Source organism: Hypanus sabinus, chromosome 4 (genome assembly GCF_030144855.1).
Source record: "Hypanus sabinus isolate sHypSab1 chromosome 4, sHypSab1.hap1, whole genome shotgun sequence".
Lineage (NCBI taxonomy): Eukaryota > Metazoa > Chordata > Chondrichthyes > Myliobatiformes > Dasyatidae > Hypanus > Hypanus sabinus.
In genome coordinates, this window is record NC_082709.1 from 16838239 (window position 1) to 16863341 (window position 25103).

Below are 25103 nucleotides of genomic sequence, written 5' to 3' on the forward strand. Positions count from 1 at the left end.
GGCTTGTCCGTCGTCAAAGTTTTGATTGCGATGGACACAGAGAGGAACGAAGTTTAACATCGTATTAGAAAGATCTCATTGACAAAGATGCGGTCTCCCAAAGCCAAAACAAAAATTACTGGAAGAACTCAAAAGCACACGCAGTATATGTGGAAGGGGTGTATGTCGGTGTTCGGGTTTGAGCCTCTGAGTTCTTGTATTTTTTATTGTTCCACATATTAGCTGAGGCAGTCTCTTCTGTCTTAATAGTGTCCTCTAAATACTGCACTAGAGTGAAACTAGATTTTTGTGGCTGGGACTCCTGGGGGGGTGGGGGGGGGGTTGGGGGAAGTGCAGTAATGAACTTTTCCATTCTGAGGGACTAGAATGTTAACAATTGAGCCTGAGTTGGAAACCCCAAAAATATAATTGAACTAGATTGTGTTGACTTGGTTTCCTCATCTTCCACCTTGCTTTGGAGGATATCCTAGGAGGAACCATTGCAGTTGATTCCCTGGCAGTAATTGGCTAACTATTGAAGGAGGCTAGTGCAGTCCCATCCAACTTGACAGAGAGAGGTTAGACACATAGATGGCATTGGTTGCTCTGATAGAGGCAGTTCTGATACTGTGGTAGGAAAAGGAAGCTGAAATTGGATACATTGATTTTGAAGGATTAGAATATTAAACACAAAACAGTCAGCAGATGCTCGAAATCCAAAGCAACACACACAAAGTGCTGGAGGAACTCAGTAGGTCAGGCAGGATCTATGGAAACGAATAGATAGTTGACATTTCAGGCTGAGGCCCTTCTTGAATATTCAGTTTTATATGTATATTCCTTTATCATTTCACATCTCTGCTCTTTGAATTCCCAGTATATGTATCAAAATGCATACCTGTGTTAACTTGGATTAGGGGGTTTGTGGAAGCCTTTACGTTTTTGGTATTGGGCTTTAGCAGCACAGGGAGAATGAACTTGACATTCCAGATTCAGATGGGAAAGCATATGGAAGAACTAGATGATTGAGTGTGTTGTTTGCCATACTAATAGACACTCGGGACTCCCGTTACCTTGAGGGATAATCAGGCTTGATATTAGTGTTGTAAAGAGGGCATCTTTGCTTCATGTGGCATTGTTTCTAAATAGTATGTGTTTTCTGATTGGTTCATCAAAGATAAATATAGTTTTGAGTTGAAGGATTGTTTTTTCCCCTGACTTGGAGATGAAGATAAATGTGCTGCTGCTTTATGCCAAATATAGGCAACAATTTTTGAATACTGAATGAGCATTAAGAGGCTTAATTTTCACAAATAGTAACTTTTGAAATATCTTGTATTACTTTCAATTATCAACAGTCCCTGATGTTACTTTGAAGCATTTAAGCAAATACAAATTAGACTCCAGTAGTTCTCAAAAGCAGAACCATCTAAAGTTTATTTTTATCCTTTGCATACACCTGTTGCCAACCAGTCAAATAAGTGGAGTTACTGTGGGTGATCTAGGCAGATTTTCCTACAAGGAGTCCAAGGTCAGATTGCAAATTGCCAGTAAAAATGGCTAGCAAATTCAACATCTATTGTATGCATATAAGAATCCTGAGCTGACATTTTCCCTATGAGATTTGATCCAATAGAATTATCTTTACTTGATATATGTGTTGGAATAATTAATTTATAACTTCATTAGATAATTATTTTTATTTTGTATTCAAATTATTCATTTAAAAATGCCCAGGGATATTGATGGAAATATTTTTATCTGAAAGTAAACAAAAGCAAGTAAAGGTGCTCAATCAAATTTGGAATAGGCTGTATCTCTTTCTCTGTTTTTATCAAAGGCCAGTATTCTGTTTCAAAAGTTGTTTTTGTATTTCTTAGTGTCTTGAAATAAAATTGGCAAGAATAGAATAAGAGATAATATTTCCAGTTTCCCTCCCTTCACTTCCTCCCTTATAAATATCTTTACCTCCTCCCCTATCTCTCTCTTTTCTACAGGGATTGTATAGTCCTTGATTCCCTTGACCATTTATCTCTGCCCACTAATGTCAGCTGAAAAAGCTGCTTACATTTACCCTATTTATACTCCTCATTATTTTGTAAACCTCTCAATCTCCACACTCTAGAGAATAAAGTCCAAATCTATTCATCGTTCCCTAGGTCCTCAAGTAAATCCTTGTAAGTTTTCTCTGCACTCTTTCAATCGTATTGACATCTTTCCTATAGTTAAGTGACCAAAAGTACACTACACAATGCTCCAAATTAGGTATCACCAACACGTTGTACAACTTCATCATAACATAACAATTTCTGTACTCAGTACTTTGATTTACAAAGGCCATTGTGCCAAAAGCTTTCTTTATGACTCTATCTACTTGTGACACCATTTTCAGGGAATTATGGAGCTGCATTCCCAGATCCTTCTGTTCACCTGCACTCCTCAGTGCCCTACTGATCACTGTGTAAGTCCTAACCAATCTTGGTGTCATCTGCAAATTTGCTGATCCAGTTTACCACATTATCATCCAGATCGGTAATATACGTGACAAATAACATGGACCCAGTACCAATCCCTGAAGCACACCACTAGTCACAGTCCTCCACTCAGAGAGGCAGACATCTACTACCGCTCTGTAGCTTCTTCTGTGAAGCCAATGTCCAACCCAATTTACTACCTCATCTTGAATGCCAAGCAAGTGAACCTTCTTGACCAGCTTCCCGTATGGGATGTTCTCAAAGGCCTTTGCTAAAGTACATGTAAACAACATCCATTGCCTTGGCTTCATAAACTTTCCTGGTAACTTCCTCAAAAATGCTGTTTGACATGACCTACCATGCACAAAGCCATGTTGACTATCCCTAACACAAGAAAATATGCAGATGATGGAAATCCAAGCAAAATCCAAGAGTAAACAGTCGACATTTCAGGCTGAGACCCTTCATTTTGGCCCAAAACATGGACTGTTTATCTTTTCTATAGATGCTGCCTGGCTTGCTGAGTCCCTCCAGCATTTTGTGTGTGTTGACTATCCCTAACCAGTCCCTGTCTATCTAACTACTTGAATATCCAGTTCCTTAGAAAACCTTCCAATAATTCACCCACTGCTGATATCAGGCTCACCAGCCTATAATTTCCTGGCTTATTCTTAGAGCCTTTCTTAAGCAAAAAAACAACTTCAGCTATCCTCCAATCCTCTGGTACTTCACTTGTGGCAAAGGACTTTTTCAATTCTTCTGCTAAGACCCGTGCAAATTCTCCACTTACCTCACACGGGCAAGGGAACACCTTGTTAGGACCTGGAGATTTATCCACCCTAAATTGCTCGAGATAACAAATACCTCCTCTCCTGTAATCTGTATATGGCCCATGATCTCATTGCTGCTTTGCCTCACTTCTGTAGACTCTGTGTCTTTCCTGAATAAATACAGATGCAAAAAATACACTTAGGATCTCCCCATCTTTTTTGGCTCCATGCATAGATGATGACTGATCTTCCAGAGGACCAATTTTGACCTTTGATATGCTTCTGCTCTTACTATATCTGTAGAAGCCCTTGGGATTCTCCTTCACCTTGTCTGCTAGAGCAACCTCATGCACCTTTTAGTCCTCCTGATTTCCTTCTTAAATGTTCTCTTCAAGTCAAGTCAAGTCAACTTTTATTGTCATTTTGACCATAACTGCTGGTACGGTGCATAGTAAAAATGAGACAATGTTTTTCAGGACCATGGTTTACATGACACAGTACAAAAACTAGACTGAACTACGTAATAAAAAAAAAACACAGAGAAAGCTATACTAGACTACAGACCTACCCAGGACTGCATAAAGTGCACAAAAACAGTACCAGCATTACAATAAATAATAAACAGGACTGTAGGGCAAGATGTCAGTCCAGGCTTCGGGTATTGAGGAGTCTGATAGCTTGGGGGAAGAAACTGTTACATAGTCTGGTCGTAAGAGCCCGAATGCTTCGGAGCCTTTTCCCAGACGGCAGGAGGGAGAAGAGATTGTATGAGGGGTGCATGGGGTCCTTCATAATGCTGTTTCCTTTGCGGATGCAGCACGTAGTGTAAATGTCCGTGATGGCGGGAAAAGAGACCCCGATGATCTTCTCAGCTGACCTCACTATCCGCTGCAGGGTCTTGCAATCTGAGATGGTGCAATTTCTGAACCAGGCAGTGATGCAGTTGCTCAGGACGCTCTCAATACAGCCCCTGTAGAATGTGATGAGGATGTGGGGTGGGAGATGGACTTTCCTCAGCCTTCGCAAAAAGTAGAGACGCTGCTGGGCTTTCTTTGCTATGGAGCTGGTGCTGAGGGACCAGGTGAGATTCTCCGTCAGGTGAACATCAAGAAATTTGGCACTCTTTACAATCTCTACCGAGGAGCCGTTGATGTTCAGCGGGGAGTGGTCGCTCCGTGCCCTTCTGAAGTCAACAACCATCTCTTTTGTGTTGTTCACGTTAAGAGACAGGTTGTTGGCTCTTCACCAGTCCGTTAGCCGCTGCACCTCCTCTCTGTAAGCTGACTCATCGTTCTTGCTGATGAGACCCACCACGGTCGTGTCATCGGCGAACTTGATGATGTGGTTCGAGGTGTGTGTTGCAGCACAGTCATGGGTCAGCAGAGTGAACAGCAGTGGACTGGGCACGCAACCCTGGGGAGCCCCCGTGCTCAGTGTGATGGTGTTGGCGATGCTGCTCCTGATCGGGACTGACTGAAGTCTCCCAGTCAGGAAGTCTAGGATTCAGTTGCAGAGGGAAGTGTTCAGGCCCAATAGGCTCAGATTTTCAATCAGTTTTTGAGGGATGATTGTGTTGAATGCTGAACTAAAGTCTATGAACAGCATCCGAACATATGTGTTCGGATTTCTTATACTTATTCTTGCATTTCTTATACTCGTCAAGTACCTCATTTGCTCCTTCCTGCATATACCTGCTATGCACTTCCTTCTTTTTCTTAACCAGGGCCTCAAAATCTCTCAATAGAGTGTTTTTCTTCAAAAGTGAATTGAATGAAAATTTACAGGAGAAAAAAGTAGTGAGAAAGTGGGAGGATCTGGGACTAAATTGATTACTGTTCAGAATAACACACACAAAATGCTGGAGGAACTCAGCAGGTCAGGTAGCATCATTAATGACGTAAACAGGTCAATGCCTTTCATCAAGACTCTAAATTTAAAAATCTATGTTCATGTTCTGCAAAAAATATTATGGTCCTGAGGCAAGTAAGAACTGTGGTACTGTTCAGATTTAGTAAGATGAATGGCTTCCTGTGCATGCTGTGTTTTATGAGGGAATGAGAGAGATACAATCAAAACTTGTGCTTAACTGCAGCATCAAAATTGAGATGACGAAAGTTCAGGATCCAGCAGAGAAGTGGGGATTGTTTCAGAGTGATGTAGTTTCCAGTCTGGATCCAGAATGGCAGCAAAGGAATGGCATTAGATCTGTGGAGATTTGCTCCAGTGGGAATCAGCTTTTGTTTTTGTATTTTCACATCCTTTGCCACTGGAGAACAATATGAAGCAATGGAAAAATTAATAGTCTGATGATCTGTCACATAAATTCTGCTTTCATGGTCATACCCTCTCTTTATATGTTAAACAGAGTAAGGGCTGAAAGATTTTATAGGTTCCCACAGTCTTTGTAGTAAGATGAGATACAAACCTCCTTTGAGACTTGGACCACAATTCACACTCAGGTTTCGGTCATCTCTCTCGGCGAATGTGAGATGTCTGAAAAGGAATGCTGCAGACTGGCACAGTTCAGACTACTAGGGTACATGCTGAGGAATACAGTGAAACTTGGTGCAGCCACTCTGTAGGAAAGGACCACAGTATGGTCTCCTTCCAGTACCATACATGGAGGAGTGGTGTTGGATGTGGAAGGCCTTTGAATAGAGAAAGGGGTATCTCCTTAGGAAAAGAAATGAGTGGCAATACTCGAGGAAATCTGCAGATGCTGGAAACTCAAGCAACACACACAAAATGCTGGTGGAACACAGCAGGCCAGGCAGCATCTATAGGAAGAAGCACTGTCGACGTTTTGGGCTCTGTCGACAGTGCTTCTTCCTACAGATGCCGAAGGATCTCAGCCCAAAATGTCAACAGTGCTTCTTGCTATGGATGCTGCCTGGCCTTCTGAGTTCCACCAGCATTTTGTGTGTGTTGCTTGAGTGGCAATCCTGCTATGTCTCTTTATTTTTTCCATTAAAAGTTTACACTACTGAATGTATCAACCACAAGTATAGAACTATTTTGCACTTTTTCTTTCTTTGATTTTTTTATTATTCATTAAGTCCAGTTTTGAAATTTTTAAAAATGCATGATTCACTTTGCTCTTGTCTGAGTTGAATTCCATTTGCCATTCCCTCGCCCACTCTCTCTAGTTGATCTATATCCTGTTGTAACCCAGGCCACCTTTTTCTATCTCCACCACACCAATTGTGTTGTCCTCTGCAAACTTGTTGATCATGCCACTCAATTCTCATTGAGTCATTAATATATGCGATAAACAGCAGAGGACTAAGTATCAACCCCTGTGACACACCACGAGTTACAGGGCGTCAATCCGAAAAATAACTCTCCACTACCACTAAGCCAAATCTGTACCCAGTTTGCTAATTCACCCTGAGTCATATGTGTTCTATGTGGGTTGTTCCAGATAAACCCACCCATGTGGGCTTTGCTAGAATTGCCTACCACCTAAGCCTTTGTTAATCTGGTCACCTTTTCAAAAGAACTTGGTCAAATTTGTGAGATATGATTTACCATTCACAAGGCCATGCTGACTGACCCTCATCAGAACTTGCCTTTTCACATACTAATAAGTTCCTCTTGGGCTGAGAAAGAAATCAGGTTCTTGCTTGTCATTCCTTTTCATGATTCTACACAATTTCCGTCCTTCCTCCAATGCTGTCAGAAGCTTTTATACAGCTTCATGCCAGCTTTCCTGACATTCCAGTGCCTCCACTTCACTCACCCTCTCTTTACCCCTGTAATTTATCTGTTAGTTATCACTGTACTCTCAAGTTCCTACATGATGCTTCTCCACTTTTCAGATGTACTGAGGTACTCTTCCAATTCCTGTAAAATTCTATTTACTTAGAACCAGCTCTTTTGTTCGTTGTGATTGGGGAGTTGTTTCCCAGTGGTCCAAAGTGCCTCAATGTTTAGCTAATGGAAACCTTTCTTCCCAGTTTTCCCATGTACATGGAACTCTGCTTCTACTCACAGGATTCAGAAATAGTTTACCAGGTGAAGTAACCTACTGAGATGTAGAAACTATTCTAATTTCACATTCTATCTGAACCTTTTGTTTCCATCTACATGTTTCTAAATAGTAGTGACCTCCTGCCACTCTCCCTACATGAAATAACATTGATTTATCTATGAAATTGGGGGATAAAAAGCATTTGCTTCAACACATTTGGTAGTTAAGTTGCAGTGATCTCATTAAGGCAGAAATCCCATTAGCCCTTCATGCACAATTATTTTTCATTTTTGAAACCGTTATTGACTTTTAGCAAACTAAGTAGGTGGGGTTTGTGTGTGCCTGTGGTGAGCTTAGTGTTGACTTAAAGTGTTTTCAAATAGTTTCCAGTGACTGTGCACTAGAGTTCCACTTTACTAAAGAAAGAAGGCAATTGAAAGTGTTGATAATGGAGGTGTAGAGAGCATGTGAAGCAAGGTTAATGGCGAAATTGAACTCCAAAATATTTTATAAAGTGTAAGAAATTGGCTTGGGCAGAGGTTGGATGAATTTTTCAAAGTAATTTTTCACATAAAAGAGAAAAATGTAGCTATAATATTTAATGATAAAGCAGGGGTTCCCAACCTTTTTTATGCCATGGATCAATACCATTAAGTAAGGGGTCTTTGGACCCAAGGTTGGGAACCACTTCTCCAGAGGATTTGAAAAAGTGTGTTTGGGGTTGCAAAGCAGAGGAGTAGGTTAGAAGGTAGAGGGTTTGTGGAAAATTCAAAGGTTAAAGACAAGTAAGTCTGATAGGAAGAGCAGGTAGAGCCAGGTTAGTGAACACATTGGGATTGACAATCTGAAGTATATTTATTTTAATACAAAGAGTATAACAAGTAAGGCAAATGACCTTAGTGCCTGGATGACTAAGTAGGACTGATGTCACTATTACAAAAACTTAACTGAGAGAAAGGTAGGATTGGCAGCTCAGGGTTTAGGTATGATATACTGGGATGTAAAACGGGTGGGGAAGTTGCATTACTGATTGAGGAAAATATCACAATCATTAATATTGTGTAAGGCCTATATGGCTAGAGTTCAGGAATAAGAAAGATGCAGTCACAATTTATGGATTATACTTTTGGCTTCCCAGTAACCAAAAGGGACAGGATAATAAATATATAGGCAATCACAGAAAGATATAAAATCAAGATTGTTGAATTGGGTGATTTATATATTTTTAATGTTTTGCCTTAAGTATTTACCAGAAGTACAAGATATTTAATTAATTCTCTTTTTAGTTACTTAAATCTATTAAACTTTTTATGTTATAGTCTATCAGAGACATTCAAAACCAGTTCATAATAGCTTGCTTTTTATGTAAGATCTAGACAGTGGCATAGATACTATAGTAAGAAGTTCAATGTGATTTAAGAGTAGGGCAGCAAAGGAAATAATCATTATTATGGTTATAAACATCAAATACGCCAATGTGACAGGATGATATATAGAATTCACTGGAGAAAAAGTGTGATGTGATTTGTTCGGGAAAATTGAAATGGAAAGATAGTATACAAAAAATGGCATTTGGAAGTTGGCATTTGTGTCCGTGTTTACAAATGCTGAAAGGTATAATGACAAGATGATGGGGTGGTTTAAAAATGCCTTATTTAATTGTATAAATAGTGGCTTAGATGTTGAAGGATATGATTAAGCCTCAGCTGAGATTATGTGAATAAAGCAAGGGGCTGCATTTAAAGAAACATAAAAACAGAGAGATATCAAGGATGATGATGCAGATCAAGGAAAGCAATTCCTTTTGACACAGTAATCATAGCCCAAATATGAATGATCAGAAAATAAGGATTTTCTTTACTGTATACAGAAGTGAATTATATTAGTAATGGAAGCTAAATTATTGATGGCGCTGTAAAGGAGGTTGGTAAGGAATCTGCTAATTTGAAGCTTAGGGACTGGGTATATTAGTGCCCTTATGCACTAATTCATAACTTCATATTGCATAAATATAAATTTCATAATTGCATAAATAGTTTTAGGTTTTCTTGAAATTTAAATTCAGATCAATTTAATGCCTTTGAAAGCAGGAATTTGTATTTTATTATATTTGCTTTCCGTTCAGTTTAATGCACATAACTGAATCAAAATGTTTTGAAAATGTATTTGCTTTTTCAAATTTGTGAAGTAAAAGTTGTGTTGTACTGATTTTTTTACAATAATTTTTTTGTTAAATAATTTTCACATCATTAACCTTTTCCTTATTTTGTATAGGTTTTAAATAAGGAGGAAATCTGAGCAAGAATTACAGCTCTTGGCCATGGTGACACTTGTCCAAACTCTAACTGATCACATTGATGATGTTAACTGCTGTGCCTTTTCTTCCACTTATCTGGCTTCCTGTTCACTGGACAAAACAATTCGTCTTTATTTATTGAAGGATTTCTCAGAGCTTCCTTTCTCACCACTAAAAGGCCATAGCTATGGGGTACATTCTTGTTGCTTTAGTTCCTGTGGGAATTTTCTAGCTTCGAGTTCAACTGATGGAACGACTGTGTTATGGAATCCACAGTCTGGAGAGAAGTTGGCAGTATTAAGGCAGCCGAGTGAAAGTCCAGTACGGGTTTGCAGATTCTCCCCTGACACCAATTATTTGGTATCTGGTGCAGCTGATGGAACTGTGGCATTATGGGATGTTCGCTGGAAGAAACTACGCAGGTTAGTTAGATACAGAGCATATACTTTTTTGCATGCAGTGTCTCAGTTTTATTTTAATTTGAACATTTTTGGTGGTAAATAATTACATTTTATCTTTATATTTAAATTAAAAGAATATGGAGATAATAAAAGTGAACTAAAGAAAGTAGGACTTATTCTTGACTCATTTTAGTCTTGTTTCATCTTTCAGCTACCAGAAAAATTGATTTCTAACAATATAATCCAATTTTTCTAAATAGAAATCTAACTGTACCCATACTTCCATGATGTTGCTGTCTGTCAGTTTTCTTTTACTAAGGTTGTCAAATGCATTCATTGTTGAACTTTGCATTCCTCTTTTCATACTGTCCTGTCTGGCCAGTTGGCATCAACGCTTGACTGCAGCAATTATCTGCTTTCTCAGCTTGTTTATTAAGATCTCCTTGGGTAATTAAATATAGTGGAGGCAAAGTCTCATCTTAATACTAGTGCATTATGTCCATTCTGTGGTGTGGAATCACAGAAACAATAAACAAGGTAGCCTCTGAACAAATCTGGCATTTAAAGCTAGGCATCTATGAGGAATTATGGGCTCAGCAACAGTAACTGAATTGTTTTCACTGCAATCAGTAATTTTGTGGTCTGGATCACTTTTCACTCGAAATATTGCTATTAAGCCAGAGGATTCACCTTGGTCTAAAGAATGTTGAGGGCTTTGCTGCAAGCAAAACCAAGGATTCCTGAAAGCAGGGTGCCACCCTTATGAATCTGCAACATGATAGTACGTACATACCAAACAACAAAAGCAGATTGCAATATACAGTCAAAGCTCCTGCTGCATCTCGTAAACAGCTAAGCAGTTAATGAGAAGAGGTGACTGACAGTACTTAATGAGGTGAGAGCGTTACATGGAAATGCTGAAGATAAAACTTAAGCATTCAACAATCAGATTCAGGCAGAAGTTAGATTAACCATCATGGTCTCCATCCTCACAGAAGCCAAACTTCAGTCAACTTGATTCGCTATAAGAAGAAATGGCTGTGAAACTCAATGCAACAAGAGGCCAGATCGCATTAGGGTTAATGTAATAAAGATTTATGCCGTAGAACAACCCGTACCTTCTGTTCCAATTTGATCTTAACAGTAGTAAACCTACCAGTCGTTGTACAGTGCCTACAGAAAGTATTTACCCCCTCCCTCAGAAGTTTTCATGTTTTATTGTTTTACAGCATTGAATCACAATGAATTTAATTTGGCTTTTTTGACAGTAATCAACAGAAAAAGACTCTCATGTCAAAGTGAAAACTGATTGCTACAAAGTGATCTAAATTAATTATAAATATAAAACACAAAATAATTGATTAATTATTCACCCCCTTTTCCTTTTAATATGACAAACCAGATAATCACAGGTGCTGCAGCCAATTGGGTTTTAGAAGTCACATAATTAGTTAAATGGAGTTGAAATCCAGTAGAGCTTGAGCAGTTCTGAAAGAAGGATGGGGAAAAATTGCATTGTCCAGAAATGCAAAGCTGATGGAGACATATACTCACAGACTCAAGGCTGTAATTGTTGCATCTGCTAAATGCTAAGGGGGGTGAATACTTACACAATCTTTTTTTTGTGTTTTACATTTGTAAATAATTTAGATCACCTTGTAGAGATCTAGTTTCACTTTCACTCAAAAGAATCTTGTTCTTTTGAGCAGTGTCAAAAAAAGCCAAATTAAATCCACTGTGATTCAATGTTGTAAAACAATAAAACATGAAAACTTCCAGAAGGGGTGAATACTTTTTATAGGCACTGCAGGTCAATCAAGAATGTCCTCTTCACAACAAAAATAAGAAAAATTACTTTGAACTTATTTCATTTTAGTATAAAATTTCCGTGAAAGGTTAATTTCTTGTTGATTCTTTAGAAAGTCTTAATTTGTGAGAAAAAACCTGAAATGAATTGTTAATTAAATTCAGGACAAGCACTGTTGAGGATGGATCAGTAATTGCTTGTGACTTTTCTCCTGGTGGCAACTATTTCATTACGGGCTCAACCTCTGGAGAACTGACTGTTTGGGATTGTCAGATGAAGTGCCTTCTTAATGTGAAGACAGCTCATGATTTGGGAGTTACTTGCTGTGAGTTTTCGCCTCAGCCAATCAAAGGTATGTATATGTAGAAATATTTAGTTATTTGCCTGTGTTTTTATAATTCATCTAAAGTTGTAACATTTTTAAACGTTATATCATTCATAACCAAACAGTTTAAGCATTTGATAAATTGGAGCTTCATATTTTCAATGATCATGGTTCAGATGTGATCTTGAGTCCTAGCTGTGTGGCAGAATCTGGGAGGAGTTAATGGGAAAGTGAGGATAATAGCATAAAGGAAAAAATTAATGGAATTGTTTTGTGAGTTGGCAGAGGCACAGTGGACCAAAATGCCTCCTCTTATGTCATAAAAATATGATACGTAAAGAGGATGAATTAACAGGTCTGGGTTAAATTTATCCTAGGCTGTTACAGGTAAGTAAGGGAGGAAATCATTGCAATATGTTTTTCTTTCTTCCCTAAATGCAGGTGTGTTGCATGAGAAGTATAATGAATGGATCTGTTTCTTCTAGAGCAGTGACTTCCTTTAGCACCACATATGGACAGATGACTTACCTATGGGCATTGATTTGTTGATCTCTGTTTCTCTCCCTGCACCAGTTAAAGCTATCCTGCATGCATACTTTTAATTGATATGTAGTTGAACAAACACAACAAATTAGTGACGAGTACAAACCTGAAATTCAATGAATATCAGCAATAGCACTGATAGTTATGGGAATGCAGAATTTGGGGGAAGAGACACTGTGAGGAAAGGGTTTTAACAGTACTGAGAAGTTGGTCATGGATCCTAACTAACGGGCGCACGAGTAAGTGCATAGTATGCAGTGAAAGATGCACAACTAGCAGAGTTAAAGTGAAAATAATGTGATAGTGGCCTTAGTCGGGAAAGTGATAGTGCTAATGAGGACTGGGAATTGTATATCGAGAGAGTTGAACTGTATTGTAAGACGAATGACATGGATGAGGAAAAGAAAGCCACCACGCTTCTTAGCTTAACACAACTTAGTAACTTTTGAAAAACCATCAAGCAAGATGTTCGAAATTGTTTACAACTTTCTAAAATCAGAGCCCTAAAACTCTGGTAATAGCTGAGAGATTTAGATTTTTCAACAAGAACTAGTCCAAGGATGAAAGTATTGCTGAATACATGGCAGAACTGCACAAATTTTCCCAATATTGTGTCTTTAGAGATGGACTTTCTGATGCATTAAGGGACAGGCTTGTACGTGACATGCATAGTCAAACACTCAAAAGAGGCTACTGTCAGAATGAGACCTAAACTTAGAATGGACATTGACCATTGCAATATCATTAGCAATTGCAGAAAAGAATGCAGTAGATCTACAGAAAAAGAATATAGAATGTGAAACACACAAAGTATCTCTAAATGGTGTAAAAAGCCAAGAATGTTATTGATGTGGCAAATCCTCTCGTGATGCAAATGACTATTGATTCAAAGAAAGAGTTTTCAGAAAGTGTCACAGACAAGGTCACATAGAGAGGGTGTGCAAATCAGACAAAAAAAACGCAACCAAAGAGAAAACCACACAGAGTGAAAACACAAAACCAAGCAGATGCAGGAAGTGACTCAACGTTCAACTGAATTAGACAACACAGAGTATGACAGGTTAGCTGTCATGCCTAGAACTGTATAGCTTTACCGAAGCAGATCACAAAATCATATGGATCATGATAGATGTGTTTCATGTTAAACTGGAAATGGAACTGAAAACAGGGTCAGCTTTGTCTATAATTTCAGAGGCTGACTATAACAGACTGTTTTCTAAGATACCATTAGAAAGGAACTCATTGATGCTAAATACCTACACAGGTGAAAAAGTGTCTCCCAAAGGTAAACTGAAAGTGAATGTGAGGCCAAAGACCGTAGTTAGAGCTTGATGTGTTGAAAAGTGAGAGCCAGCACTTTTTGAAAGTAAATGGTTGAGAAAAATCCAACTAGACTGGCACTCAATCAAGGCTCACAATGTGTCATCAACAGGTGACTGCAGCCCAAATGGTAGCACTAACCAGACACTGTTAACAGCTGCTTAATGCTAATGTGAAGGTGTTTGAGAAGAGAAAAGGATTGGTAAACTCAAAGGCATGAAGGCCAGAGCTGTTCGAATATTCCAGGACTTCAAAGTGAGCATCAACCCTCTGCTGCATACTGTGTTGTATCCCCTGCCACAAATAGAAGACTTATTTGCATCTTTGGCAGCCAGACAGAGAGGTTTTCAAAGGCTAACTTGTCACAAGCCTACCTGCAAATGGAGAATGAGAAGTCAAGCAGGAAATTCCTCACAATCAGCACTCACAAAGGACAGTTCCAATGTAATCATCTCGTCTTTGGCATCACATCAGCTCCGTCAATTTGGCAAAGAGCAATGGACCAAGTGCTCCAAGATATCCCAGGAACACAGTGTTACCTTGATGACATCATTGTGACTGATAAGAATGATGAAGAGCACCTCCAGAACCTTGGCAAAGTGATTACTAGACTAAGTGAGTGTGGTCTATGTGCAAAGAGAGAGAAACATGAGTATTTCAAGAATGAAATCTCATATTGTGGACAAGTCATTGACAAGCATGGCTTAATAAGTCACAGGAGAAGATTGAAGCAGTGCTACCAGCACCCAAGTCGGAAAATGTATCACAACTCGGGTTATACTTGAGCCTTGTAAACTACTACCACCTGTTTCTCCCAAACATTGCTACAGTGCTGCACCCATTGAATGCACAGTTGCAGACAGGAGCAAAGTGGGAATGGTCAGAAAGATGTGAAAGAGCATGCAAGGAAACAAAGCTCCATCTTGGGTACTAGCCTACAAAGTACCCAGGACATGTTCAAGGAGTGGTGTCTCAGATAGGCATTGTCCATTATTCAGGATCTCCAGCACCCAGGGCATGCCCTTGCTCACCTTTACCATCAGGTAGGAGGTACAGAAGCCTGAAGGCACATGCTGAGCAATTCAGGAACAGCTTCTTCCCCTCCACCATCTGAATCCTCAATGGACATTGAATCCGTGAACAGTATCTCACTTTTTTAATAAATATCATTTGTTTTTTTGCACAACTTTTAATGTATTCAATATATGTATACTGTAATTGATTTACTTATTATTATTATATTTTTCTTCTTCTATATTATGTATTGCATTGAACTGCTGCTGCTAAGTTAATAAATTTCACGACACATGCTGGTGATAATAAACCTGATTCTGATTCTGACAAAGGGACTAATAACATCAGATGAACTGCTCGCCCATTATGACCCATCCCTGCCCATCAGACTGGCATGTCATGCATCCCAATATGGCATTGGAGCCATTTTGTCATACATTATGAAAGGTTGCTCTGACTGCCCTATTACAATTGCTTCAAGATCACCGATGAGTGCAGAACGCAACTATGCACAGATCAACCAAGAGGCACTTAGTCTAGTATGGGGAATAAAGAAGTCCTACTGCTTGCTCTATGGACAAATGTTTACTCTAGTGACAGACCATCAGCCACTTGTGTCCATTATCAATCCCAGGAAGGAAATCCCAGTGATGACTGCTACCCAGTTACAACATTGAGCACTTTTTCTAGGAGCCCACTCTTATGACATAGAGTTCAAGGGTACCAAACAATACAGCAATGCTGATGGCTTGACACATCTTCCACTGTTGGCAACTGAAGAAGAAAAGTCTTCATACTGTGATCCAGCATTGGTACTGTTTCACATAGCATTGTTGGTCTAGTTGCCAGTAACAAATTCAGAAATACAAAGAGAAGTGACCTGATATTGTCAAAAGTTTACAATATCACCATGGAAGGGTGGCCAGCTCAGGGTAATCCTGTGTTTCCAGAGGTCTCAGTGAGACGAGACTAACTGTCTGTATGTCAAAGAACCCTGATCTGTGGTTCCATCTGAAGTGCACACTAGAGTATTAGAGAATCTGAATGAAGGAGACCTTGTACAGTCAAGATGAAGAATCTTGCCTGGAGCTACATGTGGCTGGGAATAGATAAACTGATTGAAGGTTTAGCCAACAGATCCATTTGCAGAGGGAAGGTACGATGGTGTTGAATGCTGAGCTGTAGTCAATAAATAGCAACAGTGTTGCTATTATCTAAGTGATCAAAGGCCAAGTGGAGAGCCATTAAGATTGAATCCGCTGTAGATCTGTGTAGCGATAGACAAATTGCGGTGGGTCCAGGTCCTTGCTTAAGATTCTAGCCATGAACAACCTCTCAAAACACTTCATCATAGTAGATGTGAGTGCCGCTGAATGATAGACATTGAGGCAGCTCATCCTGCTCTTCTTGGGCACTGGTGTAATTGTCACCCTTTTGAAGCAGGTGGAAACCTCCAACTGCAGCATTGATAGGTTGAAGATGTCCTTGAACTCTCCCGCCAATTAGTTGACATAGGTTTTCAGAGCCTCACCAGTTACACTATCCGGGATTGAAGCCTTTCGAGGGTTCATCCTCTTGAAAGATGTTCTGATGTCAGCCTTCAAGACGGAGATCACAGGGTCACCAGATGCTGCAGGGTTTCGCACAGGTTTAGTTTGATTCTCCCTTTCACAGTGTGCACTAAGGTGTTGAATTCATCTGGGAGTGAAGATCACAACAGTTATGATGTTAGATTTTGCTTTGTGAGAAATAATGGCTTGCAAACCCTGTCAGAGCTGGCATTACTTTTTATTGAGATACAGCGTGGAGTATACCCTTTTGGTCCTTTGAGCCGGGCCACCCTGCAATCCCAGATTTAACCTGGCCTAATCATGGACAATTTACAATGACCAATTAACCCATATGTCTTTGGACGGTGGGAGGAAACCGGAGCACCCAGAGGAAACCCTTGCAGTCACAGGGAGAACATACGAAGCCCTTACAGGGTCTTTACGCTATCGTACCACCTATGCATCTGATTCCAACACAATTGGAATAATTCTGTTGCCCTTAAAATAGCATTCTGTAGGTTGTACCTAGCCGACTTGTATATTTCTGAATCATTGGTCTTGAATGCCACTGATCTAGTCCTCAGCAGACTATTAAGTTCCTGGTTCATCCACAGCTTTCGGTTTAGATATGTTGGGTACATTCTCAAAGGCACGCAGTCATCCACACAAGTCTTAATGGAGCTGGTGTCAACTGTGGTGTATCCATTCAGAATCAATGAATCCCTGAATATTCTCCACCCCTGTAAGCAGTCCTCCACCTTCCTTGATCTATCTTCTTGGTCCAGGACCAATGAGGGCAGTATCACCTCCAAGAATGTTAGCAAAGCTTTGACAAGGTCCCAGCAGATCAAAAGGTAAAATCAGTTGGGGTTCAGAGAAGAATGGAAAATCAGGTCCTCAATTGATTCAGTGGCAGAAAGCCACTGATAATGGTTAACACTATGTAGCTGGAAGACTGTTAGAGATATTCCACAGGGTCAGTCCTTTGCTTTTTTCTAATATGTACTAATAGTCCAGACTTAAATTTAGGAGACACAGTAAGAAGATTGCATATAAACAAATATTCACCATGTAGTTTTCAAGATGGAAGTGTTGCATTTCAAGAGGATATAACTTGTACAGTCATTTGAGCAGATAAATGGCAAAAGGAACACAAAGTGTGAGGAAACACATTTGAGAGGTGCAGCATGACAAGAAGTGGGAGGATGTTGAATGGTATGGAGAAACAAATTAAAAACACATGATCAAATATGAAAATATAGAAAGACATTATTTTTCAGTGGATGCTACATTTTTAAAAATACTGTTCACAGGAAGATTTTCTTGGCACATTCGGTTGTTTTCCATGCAGGAAGACTGAAAAAGTAAAACTGATGTTGCAGTAATGGGAAAATCTATTTTCATGCAGATTTATTTTTATGCATTTTCTTGTTTGCATTGAAATGTTAACTGATTAAAATGGCAGTTTATTTTATGTAAGTTATAGTGAGTTACAAAATCAAAATTCACTTTGTTCTCACTAAATATTAATTAGCAGCTAGAACTGTAGCTCATTTTTCTTTTCTCTCTCTGAAGTCAAACACAAATGACATCAGTGAATTTTCTGTAGACCAGAAACAAAATATGGGAACTACACAGATTTCTGGCATAATTTCTGGGTTTTTGGGCCCATTTAATCACTGAAACTGTAAGACACTAAAACCATTCACTGGAAACTGGTCAGGTTAAAAGAAACAATTGATGACAGAGTTTGTATGTAATTTAAGTAGTCTGCTAAGTAATAGCTTACCAAGAGTGACTTGCAAATTAAATACACAGCAAGACAATCGCTAGAGGAACTCAGTTGGTCAAGTAGTGTTTGTGGAGTGAAAAGGAGTTGTCAGTTGAGGTTGAGACCATACATCAGCACTCAATTTTACCCTTAATTCTATCTTGTGATGAGATCCAATCACAAACAAGAGAAAATCCAAGCAACACACACAAAATGCTGGAGGCCAGGCAGTATCTATGGAGAAGAGTACAGTCGATGTTTTGGGCCAAAACCCTTCAGCCATCCCCATGTATCTGGGCTCCATTTTCCCTGAGTTCTATTCTACCAATGCATCAGGATTCATTTTTCTGCCTTGCACATGGACAAATCCCTCTCCGACTTCCTGGACTGCTCTTCCTTGTGCATCCTCTTCTCCCTGACCTGTCCTGTTTCAGGGTCTCAACCTGATTTACTGGCAGTCCTTATTCCCTTCTCCCCACTCCCAGCCCCACAGATACCATTCAACCCTCTGAGTTCCTTTGCCAGTTTGTGTTTTGCCGCAGATTCCAGAAACCGTATTCTCTTGTGTATCAAATACAAAGTTAGCCAATTTTTCAATTGCTTCTAAAATACTCTAAGCATAGTTCAGTCAGAATTTAACATTCAAAATTGAGCTAATTAGATTGATAAAAAATGGCCAGGTTAATGGTTACAGCTATAATCGCATTGTTGAATATAGCAGGTGCATTAATTCACCTCATGTTTTCTTCTGTATAGTTGTCTGCACTGTTGTATTACATAACTTTATTTTGTACTACTAGGTGGCACAGATGGTTCTACATCACAGGGCTTTCTGATGGCTTCTTGTGGTCAGGACAACAAAATAATTTTTTGGATGCTATCGTATGCAGGTATCTTAAATAAAACATTTTAAGTGCTCAAGCAATCTTTTTTGTGTGTGAAAAACACAGAAAGCTAATATTTTAATCCTTATTTCAAAGACATGAAATATAAAAGTGTGAAAATTTTACTTCAGTTGTTCAAGGCACTGATATGACCACATCTAGAGTTCTGTGTGTCTCCTTACTTAAGATATTACATTGGAGATGTTCCCAGAGGGTTCTGTAGAATGAGCCAGGATTGAATGGATGGTCTTCCAATGAAAGATTAAACAGAGTGAGAACAGTACTAATTAGAGTTTAAAAGAATGTAAGGCCATTTTATTGAAAAAACAAGATTCCTTTTGTCCTGTGTGGGGTAAAAGGTGAGAGAAAGTTTTCTCCTTCATTTCAGAATAAAGAAGCACCCATTTAAACTGAGATTAGGAAGAACTTCTGTTAGCAGTTTGCAAATCTGGAATAGAAACATAGAAAACCTTACAGCACAATACAGACCTGTCAGCCCACAAAGCTGTGCCGAACATGTCCTTACCTGAGAAATTACCTAGGGTTACCCATAGCCCTAATTTTCTGAGCTCCATATACTTGTCCAGGAGTCTCTTAAAAGACCCTATCGTATTCACCTCCACCACTGTTTCTGGCAGCCCATTCCACACACACACACCACTCTCTGCGTAATAAACTTATCCCTGATACCTCCTCTGTACCTACTTCCAAGCACCCTAAAACTGTGCCCTCTCGTGCTAGCCATTTCACCCCTGGGAAAAAGCCTCTGACTATCCACACAATCAGTGCCCCTCATCATCTTTTACACCTCTATCAGGTCACCTTTCATCCTCCGTTGCTCCAAGGAAAAAAGGCTGAGTTCACTTAACCTATTCTCGTAAGGCATGCTCCCCAATCCAGGCAACATCCTTGTAAATCTCTGCACCCTTTCTGTGGTTTCCACTCCCTTCCTGTAGTGAGGTGACCAGAATTGAGCACAGTACTCCAAGTGGGGTCTGACCACATTAGCTGCAACATTAACTCTCTGCTCCTAAACTCAATCCTATGATTGATGAGGGCCAATGCACTGTATGCTTTCTTAACCACCGAGTCAACCTGCACAACAGCCTTGAGTGTCCTAAGGACTCGGACCCCAAGATCCCTCTGATCCTCCACACTGCTAAGTCTTACCATTAATACTATATTCTGTCGTCATATTTGACCTACCAAAATGAACCACCTCACACTTATGTCATGTGTTGTAATGGCAGAGTCCTTGGGTTATATTTAGGACAGAGATAGATTACTAAACAACAAAGGAATTAAAGATTATGGGGAAAGGCAGAAAAGTAGACTCTAAAAATGTCAGATCAGCCACAATCCTGTTTGAATGACAGAGTGAGTTTCAGGGTTTCAGTAGTCTTTTCCTGTTTCATTTTACTTTATTTCTCTCTCCTTCCCCTCCCGCTCATGACAAATGACAACCCTTAAAAACACCAACAGTAGGGCCAGTCAGTATTAGCTATCAAGTGTGCAATCATAAACAGCCCCATTGATAAATTAGAGTATGCCTTGTTCATTAAACCACAGCCATTCCACAATCATGTTGGTGCAATATCTTTGTGCAAGTTTGTTATTATTCTTAGGATAGATAAGGTAATGAGTTCACCTAGAACTTAAAGAGAGAAAATCCTTTTCTGGTAACGTGCATGATCGTGACACATGTCATATGGAATTACAGAATCTAGGGCAGTTAAGATATGATTCACAAATATATTGTTCATTCGGTTTGATCTCTTCTCCTTTTGATGTACCTTTTTACTAACTTACTTGTTATTTCACCTGTCCAGGGATTTCTCTTATATTTCTGTTCTGCTTCTGGACTCTACCATTGAGGAAATTGACAGATGTAATTGCAATGCTTACTTATTATCACATTAATCTAGACCTGTTTAAAAGATGAGAAATTAAATATATGATTCCTATTTATTAATTCTGAAGTATTTCAGAGGGGTATGGTACAATTCGAATCAAAGCTAATACTTTCTGAGGTTTAATTGATCAACTTAGCTGCACTTCATTGCTCTTTGGTATTTATTAATTTGTATAGCATGTTAATACTGCTTTGCTAAGAATTGGGAACATGATCAAAAACTGAATCTTGCAACAGTTGAAAGAATAACAATGTTAGAAAATTAGTAAATGTCTTTTGTGGCCATCAGTTGTCATGTATCATAACACATCTTTACAAAGATGAAAGCATTCAGGTCAGGAACAAAAATCATTCCTCTTCTCATACGTGAGACTTTGAGGCCTCCTTCATTACACAACAGATAAAACAAGAATTATTTAACCAGAGGAGTCTAGAATGCAAGACACTGCTGATTATTAGATGAAGGTGGTTGGAAGAAGACCCATATGAAGCATTAAGTTTGTCTTTTGCTTCTCTTTTACCCTCTGATCAACCTTCTGTTTGTATTTTTTTGAAAGTGATGTTGGTGCAATAAATAATTACTGGTGCAAAATAAATGCCAAGATATTCATTGTCTGAACCTTCATGTTATTTTACATTAATAGGTTGTGAACTTAAAATGAAATACTCATTAAACCATCATACGGCTCCTGTTCTTTCATGTTGTTTTTCACCTGATGGACATTTATTGGTATCTGGGTGAGTATGATGTATGCATTCTTTCCATTTGTGGAGTTCTGGTTAGCTTGAATGTGTTTGATAAGAATAACAGAAGTGATTTAAATTGTTAGAAGCTGCTGAGACTAATATCAGTTTAGAGCTTAACATCCCTCTTAATTTTTCAGTAAGTTACAGGTGTAATTTTTGGCTGTGTTTATTTACGCTGAGTCTTTACTCTTAAGTTGGTGATGTCACATTGAGATTTCATTGAGAACATCCATTCCATGCTCTTTCAGCTCTGAAATTTCTCGTAGTCATAACCAAATATCACAGAAGATTATAAGCATCTGTACTTTGTAGCTTACAAAGGTTGGTTCAACTGATAATTGTATTTACTGACTTCTTTAGCTTTTGGATTACCCAACCTTAGTTTTGTAGGAATTCTTAAAAAAAACTCGCATAGATATGCTGTGTCAGAATGACGTAGTGATTACAGAGCCTCAGCTGTTAGCTCTTGTGTGTAAAGGGTGCGGCTGTGAAGAACTCTCTGAGATTGCAATTTTAAGAAGTGAAACAAAGCTCCATAATGCATTATAGTAGACTGTTTTTCAAAGCAAACTTCCAAAGAGGAGAAGCATTGGTGTTTAGGTCATATGATAACATCAGAAATTAGTTCAAAGATTCTTTTAAAATGCAGAGTAAAGCATGCACAACAGAGCTCTTTGGGAGCCTTCAGGTTTGTTAATGACAAAAGCACAGAGTATGGGTGCTGAGAAAAGTATCTTTATGTAGCAGCAACACAGTACTTTACAAGGTGAGGACTAACAGTAATATATACTTAAGTTGACATAAGCTATGCATAATTTATCCAAGTGCAAATTAACAAAATCAACATAACATTAGTGCAATATTGAAAGAGAGAAAAAATAAATATATTCCTAGGTACTCACACAAAATGCTGGTGGAACGCAGCAGGCCAGGCAGCATCTATTGGAAGAAGTACACTCGAAGTTTCGGGCCGAGACCCTTAGTCAGGACTAACTGAAAGAAGAGATAGTAAGAGATTTAAAAGTGGGAGGGGGAGGGGGAGATCCAAAATGATAGAAGATAGGTGGGAGAGGGATGAAGCTAAGAGCTGGAAAGTTGATTGGCAAAAGGGATACAAGGCTAGAGAAGGGAGAGGATCATGGGACGGGAGGCCTGGGGCAAAAGGAAGGGGGAGGGGAGCACCAGAGGAAGATAGAGAACAGGCAAGGAATGATTGTGAGAGGGACAGAGAGAGGAAAAAGAATGGGGGAAAAAGGGAAGGATAATAACTAATTAAGGGAAGGGGTAAGAAGGGGAGGAGGGGCATTAATGGAAGTTAGAGAAATCAGAGTTCATGCCATCAGGTTGGAGGCTACCCAGACGGAATATAAGGTGTTGTTCCTCCAACCTGAGTGTGGTTTCATCTTGACAGAAAGAGGAGGCCATGGATTGACATATCAGTTCTCTTGTAGATATCTTCAGTGGTGGGCAGAGCTGTAGCTTTTTGCATTCCTATGCACTTGAATTTAAACACCAAGCCATGATTCAACCAGTCAGAATGCCTTCCACTTTTTATCTGTAGAAATTTGGCAAATTTACAAAATTGGCTTGGCTATAGGTGATGGATGGTAATGAAGGTTTTTTTTTCTTCCTCTCTTTTTGTGAACAGTGGTGTTCTGCAGGAATCAGTGTTAGTATCTCTATAGTTTGTGATATAGATGATTTGGATAGAAAAATTGGTGGGCTGATTAGTGAATTAGTATAGATAGTGAATTAGGTTGTCTGCAGGATGTAGATACAGGATAGAGATTAGATGGAAACGTGGACAGAGTAGACCCTTAGGAGCACTGATACACAGAGGGGATTTCGGGGTGCAACTTTGTAGCTCCCAGAAAGTGGCTAAACAATTGGATAGGGTGGTAAAGAAAATGTGGAGCTTATTTCCCTTCATTGGTTAGAACATTAAATATCAAAATTGTCAGTCAGATTGCATCTGTATAAATCTTCAGTGAGACCACCATTGTGTGCAGTTCTGGTCGGCGCGATACAGGAGGAGTGTGCAAGGTTTGTAATTGGAATATTATTGTCACATTTACTGAGGTACCATAAACAAACTTGTCTTGCATTCTGTTCGTACAGATCAAATCATTAGGTAGACAACAATATGCAATAACATAGGTAGATTGTGAAGTTAAGAATTCATCTTATTGTACTAGGAAACCACTCAGTGATCTTCTAACAGTGGGACAGAAGCTGTTCTTGAGCCTTTTGGTACATGCTTTCAGTCTTTTGTATTTTCTGCCCAACGAAGAAGAGATGTGAATGTTCAGGGTGGGTGTGGTCTTTGATGATGCTGTCTACTGAGATACCAATATATATGGAGTCCATGGGCCGAGGGTGGGGTGGGGAAGGGAGGTGGTAGGAGGCTGGTTTCCGTGATGTGCTGAGCTGTATCTGCAGTTTCTTACCATGCTGTGATGCAGCCAGATTGGAAGCTTTCTATTGTCCGTCAATAAAAATTGTTACGGATCGACAAGGACATAACAAAATTTTTTAGCCTCCTGAGGAAACAGAAGAGTTGGTGAGCTGTCTTGGCCATGATGTCTATATTGTTAGACCTGGACAGCCTTTTGATGATGTTCACTCCACGAACTTGAACATTTCAACCCTCTCAACTTCAACACCACTGATGAGGTCAGGAGTATGTGCACTGCTCCCTTCCTAAAGTCAATGACCAGGCTGTTTTGCTGATTCTGAGGGGAAGATTGTTGTCATGTCATCATATTACTAAGGTCTTCATATCCTCCCTGTACTCCAACTCATCATTACTCGAGATACAGCCAGCTATGGGAATTTGAATGGATAGTGTGGATTGTTAGAGTAGAATTTGATCACACAATCATGAGTGTACAGTGAGTGGACTAGGGGTTTGACTACACAGCCTTGTGGAGCACCAGTGGTTAGCAAACCATGGCGGAGCTGTTGCTGCCTATCTTTACTGATTGCAGTCTATTGGTCAGGAAGTAGAGGATCAGAAGATGTTCACCAGGACACACACAAAATGCTGGTGGAACACAGCAGGCCAGGTAGCATCTATAGGGAGAAGCGATGTTGACGTTTCTCGGCCCGAAACATCGACAGCGCTTCTTCCTATAGATGCTGCCTGGCCTGCTGTTTTCTATCAGAATTTTGTGTGTGGTGTTGTTTGAATTTCCAGCATCTGCAGATTTCCTCGTGTTTACTCTTTATGTTCACCAGGATGTTGCTTGGATTTGAGGGCATTAGTCATAAGGAGTGTTTGGACAAACTTGGATTGTTTTGTCTGGAGGTTAAGAGATGACCTGAACCCAGGATGAAAATG

At 39.4% G+C, this 25103-nt stretch overlaps 1 protein-coding gene across 1 annotated transcript in view; it reads left to right on the forward strand.

Annotated features, from left to right (window-relative positions):
- wdsub1 (WD repeat, sterile alpha motif and U-box domain containing 1) overlaps positions 1-25103 on the forward strand; it is a 37417-nt gene that overhangs the window by 705 nt on the left and 11609 nt on the right. The window contains exons 2-5 of the mRNA XM_059966495.1: positions 9468-9911; positions 11862-12049; positions 19021-19110; positions 21661-21754. Of these exons, the coding sequence (XP_059822478.1) occupies positions 9514-9911; positions 11862-12049; positions 19021-19110; positions 21661-21754 (770 nt within the window). The 5' untranslated portion in view covers positions 9468-9513. The remainder of the gene's footprint in view (positions 1-9467; positions 9912-11861; positions 12050-19020; positions 19111-21660; positions 21755-25103) is intronic.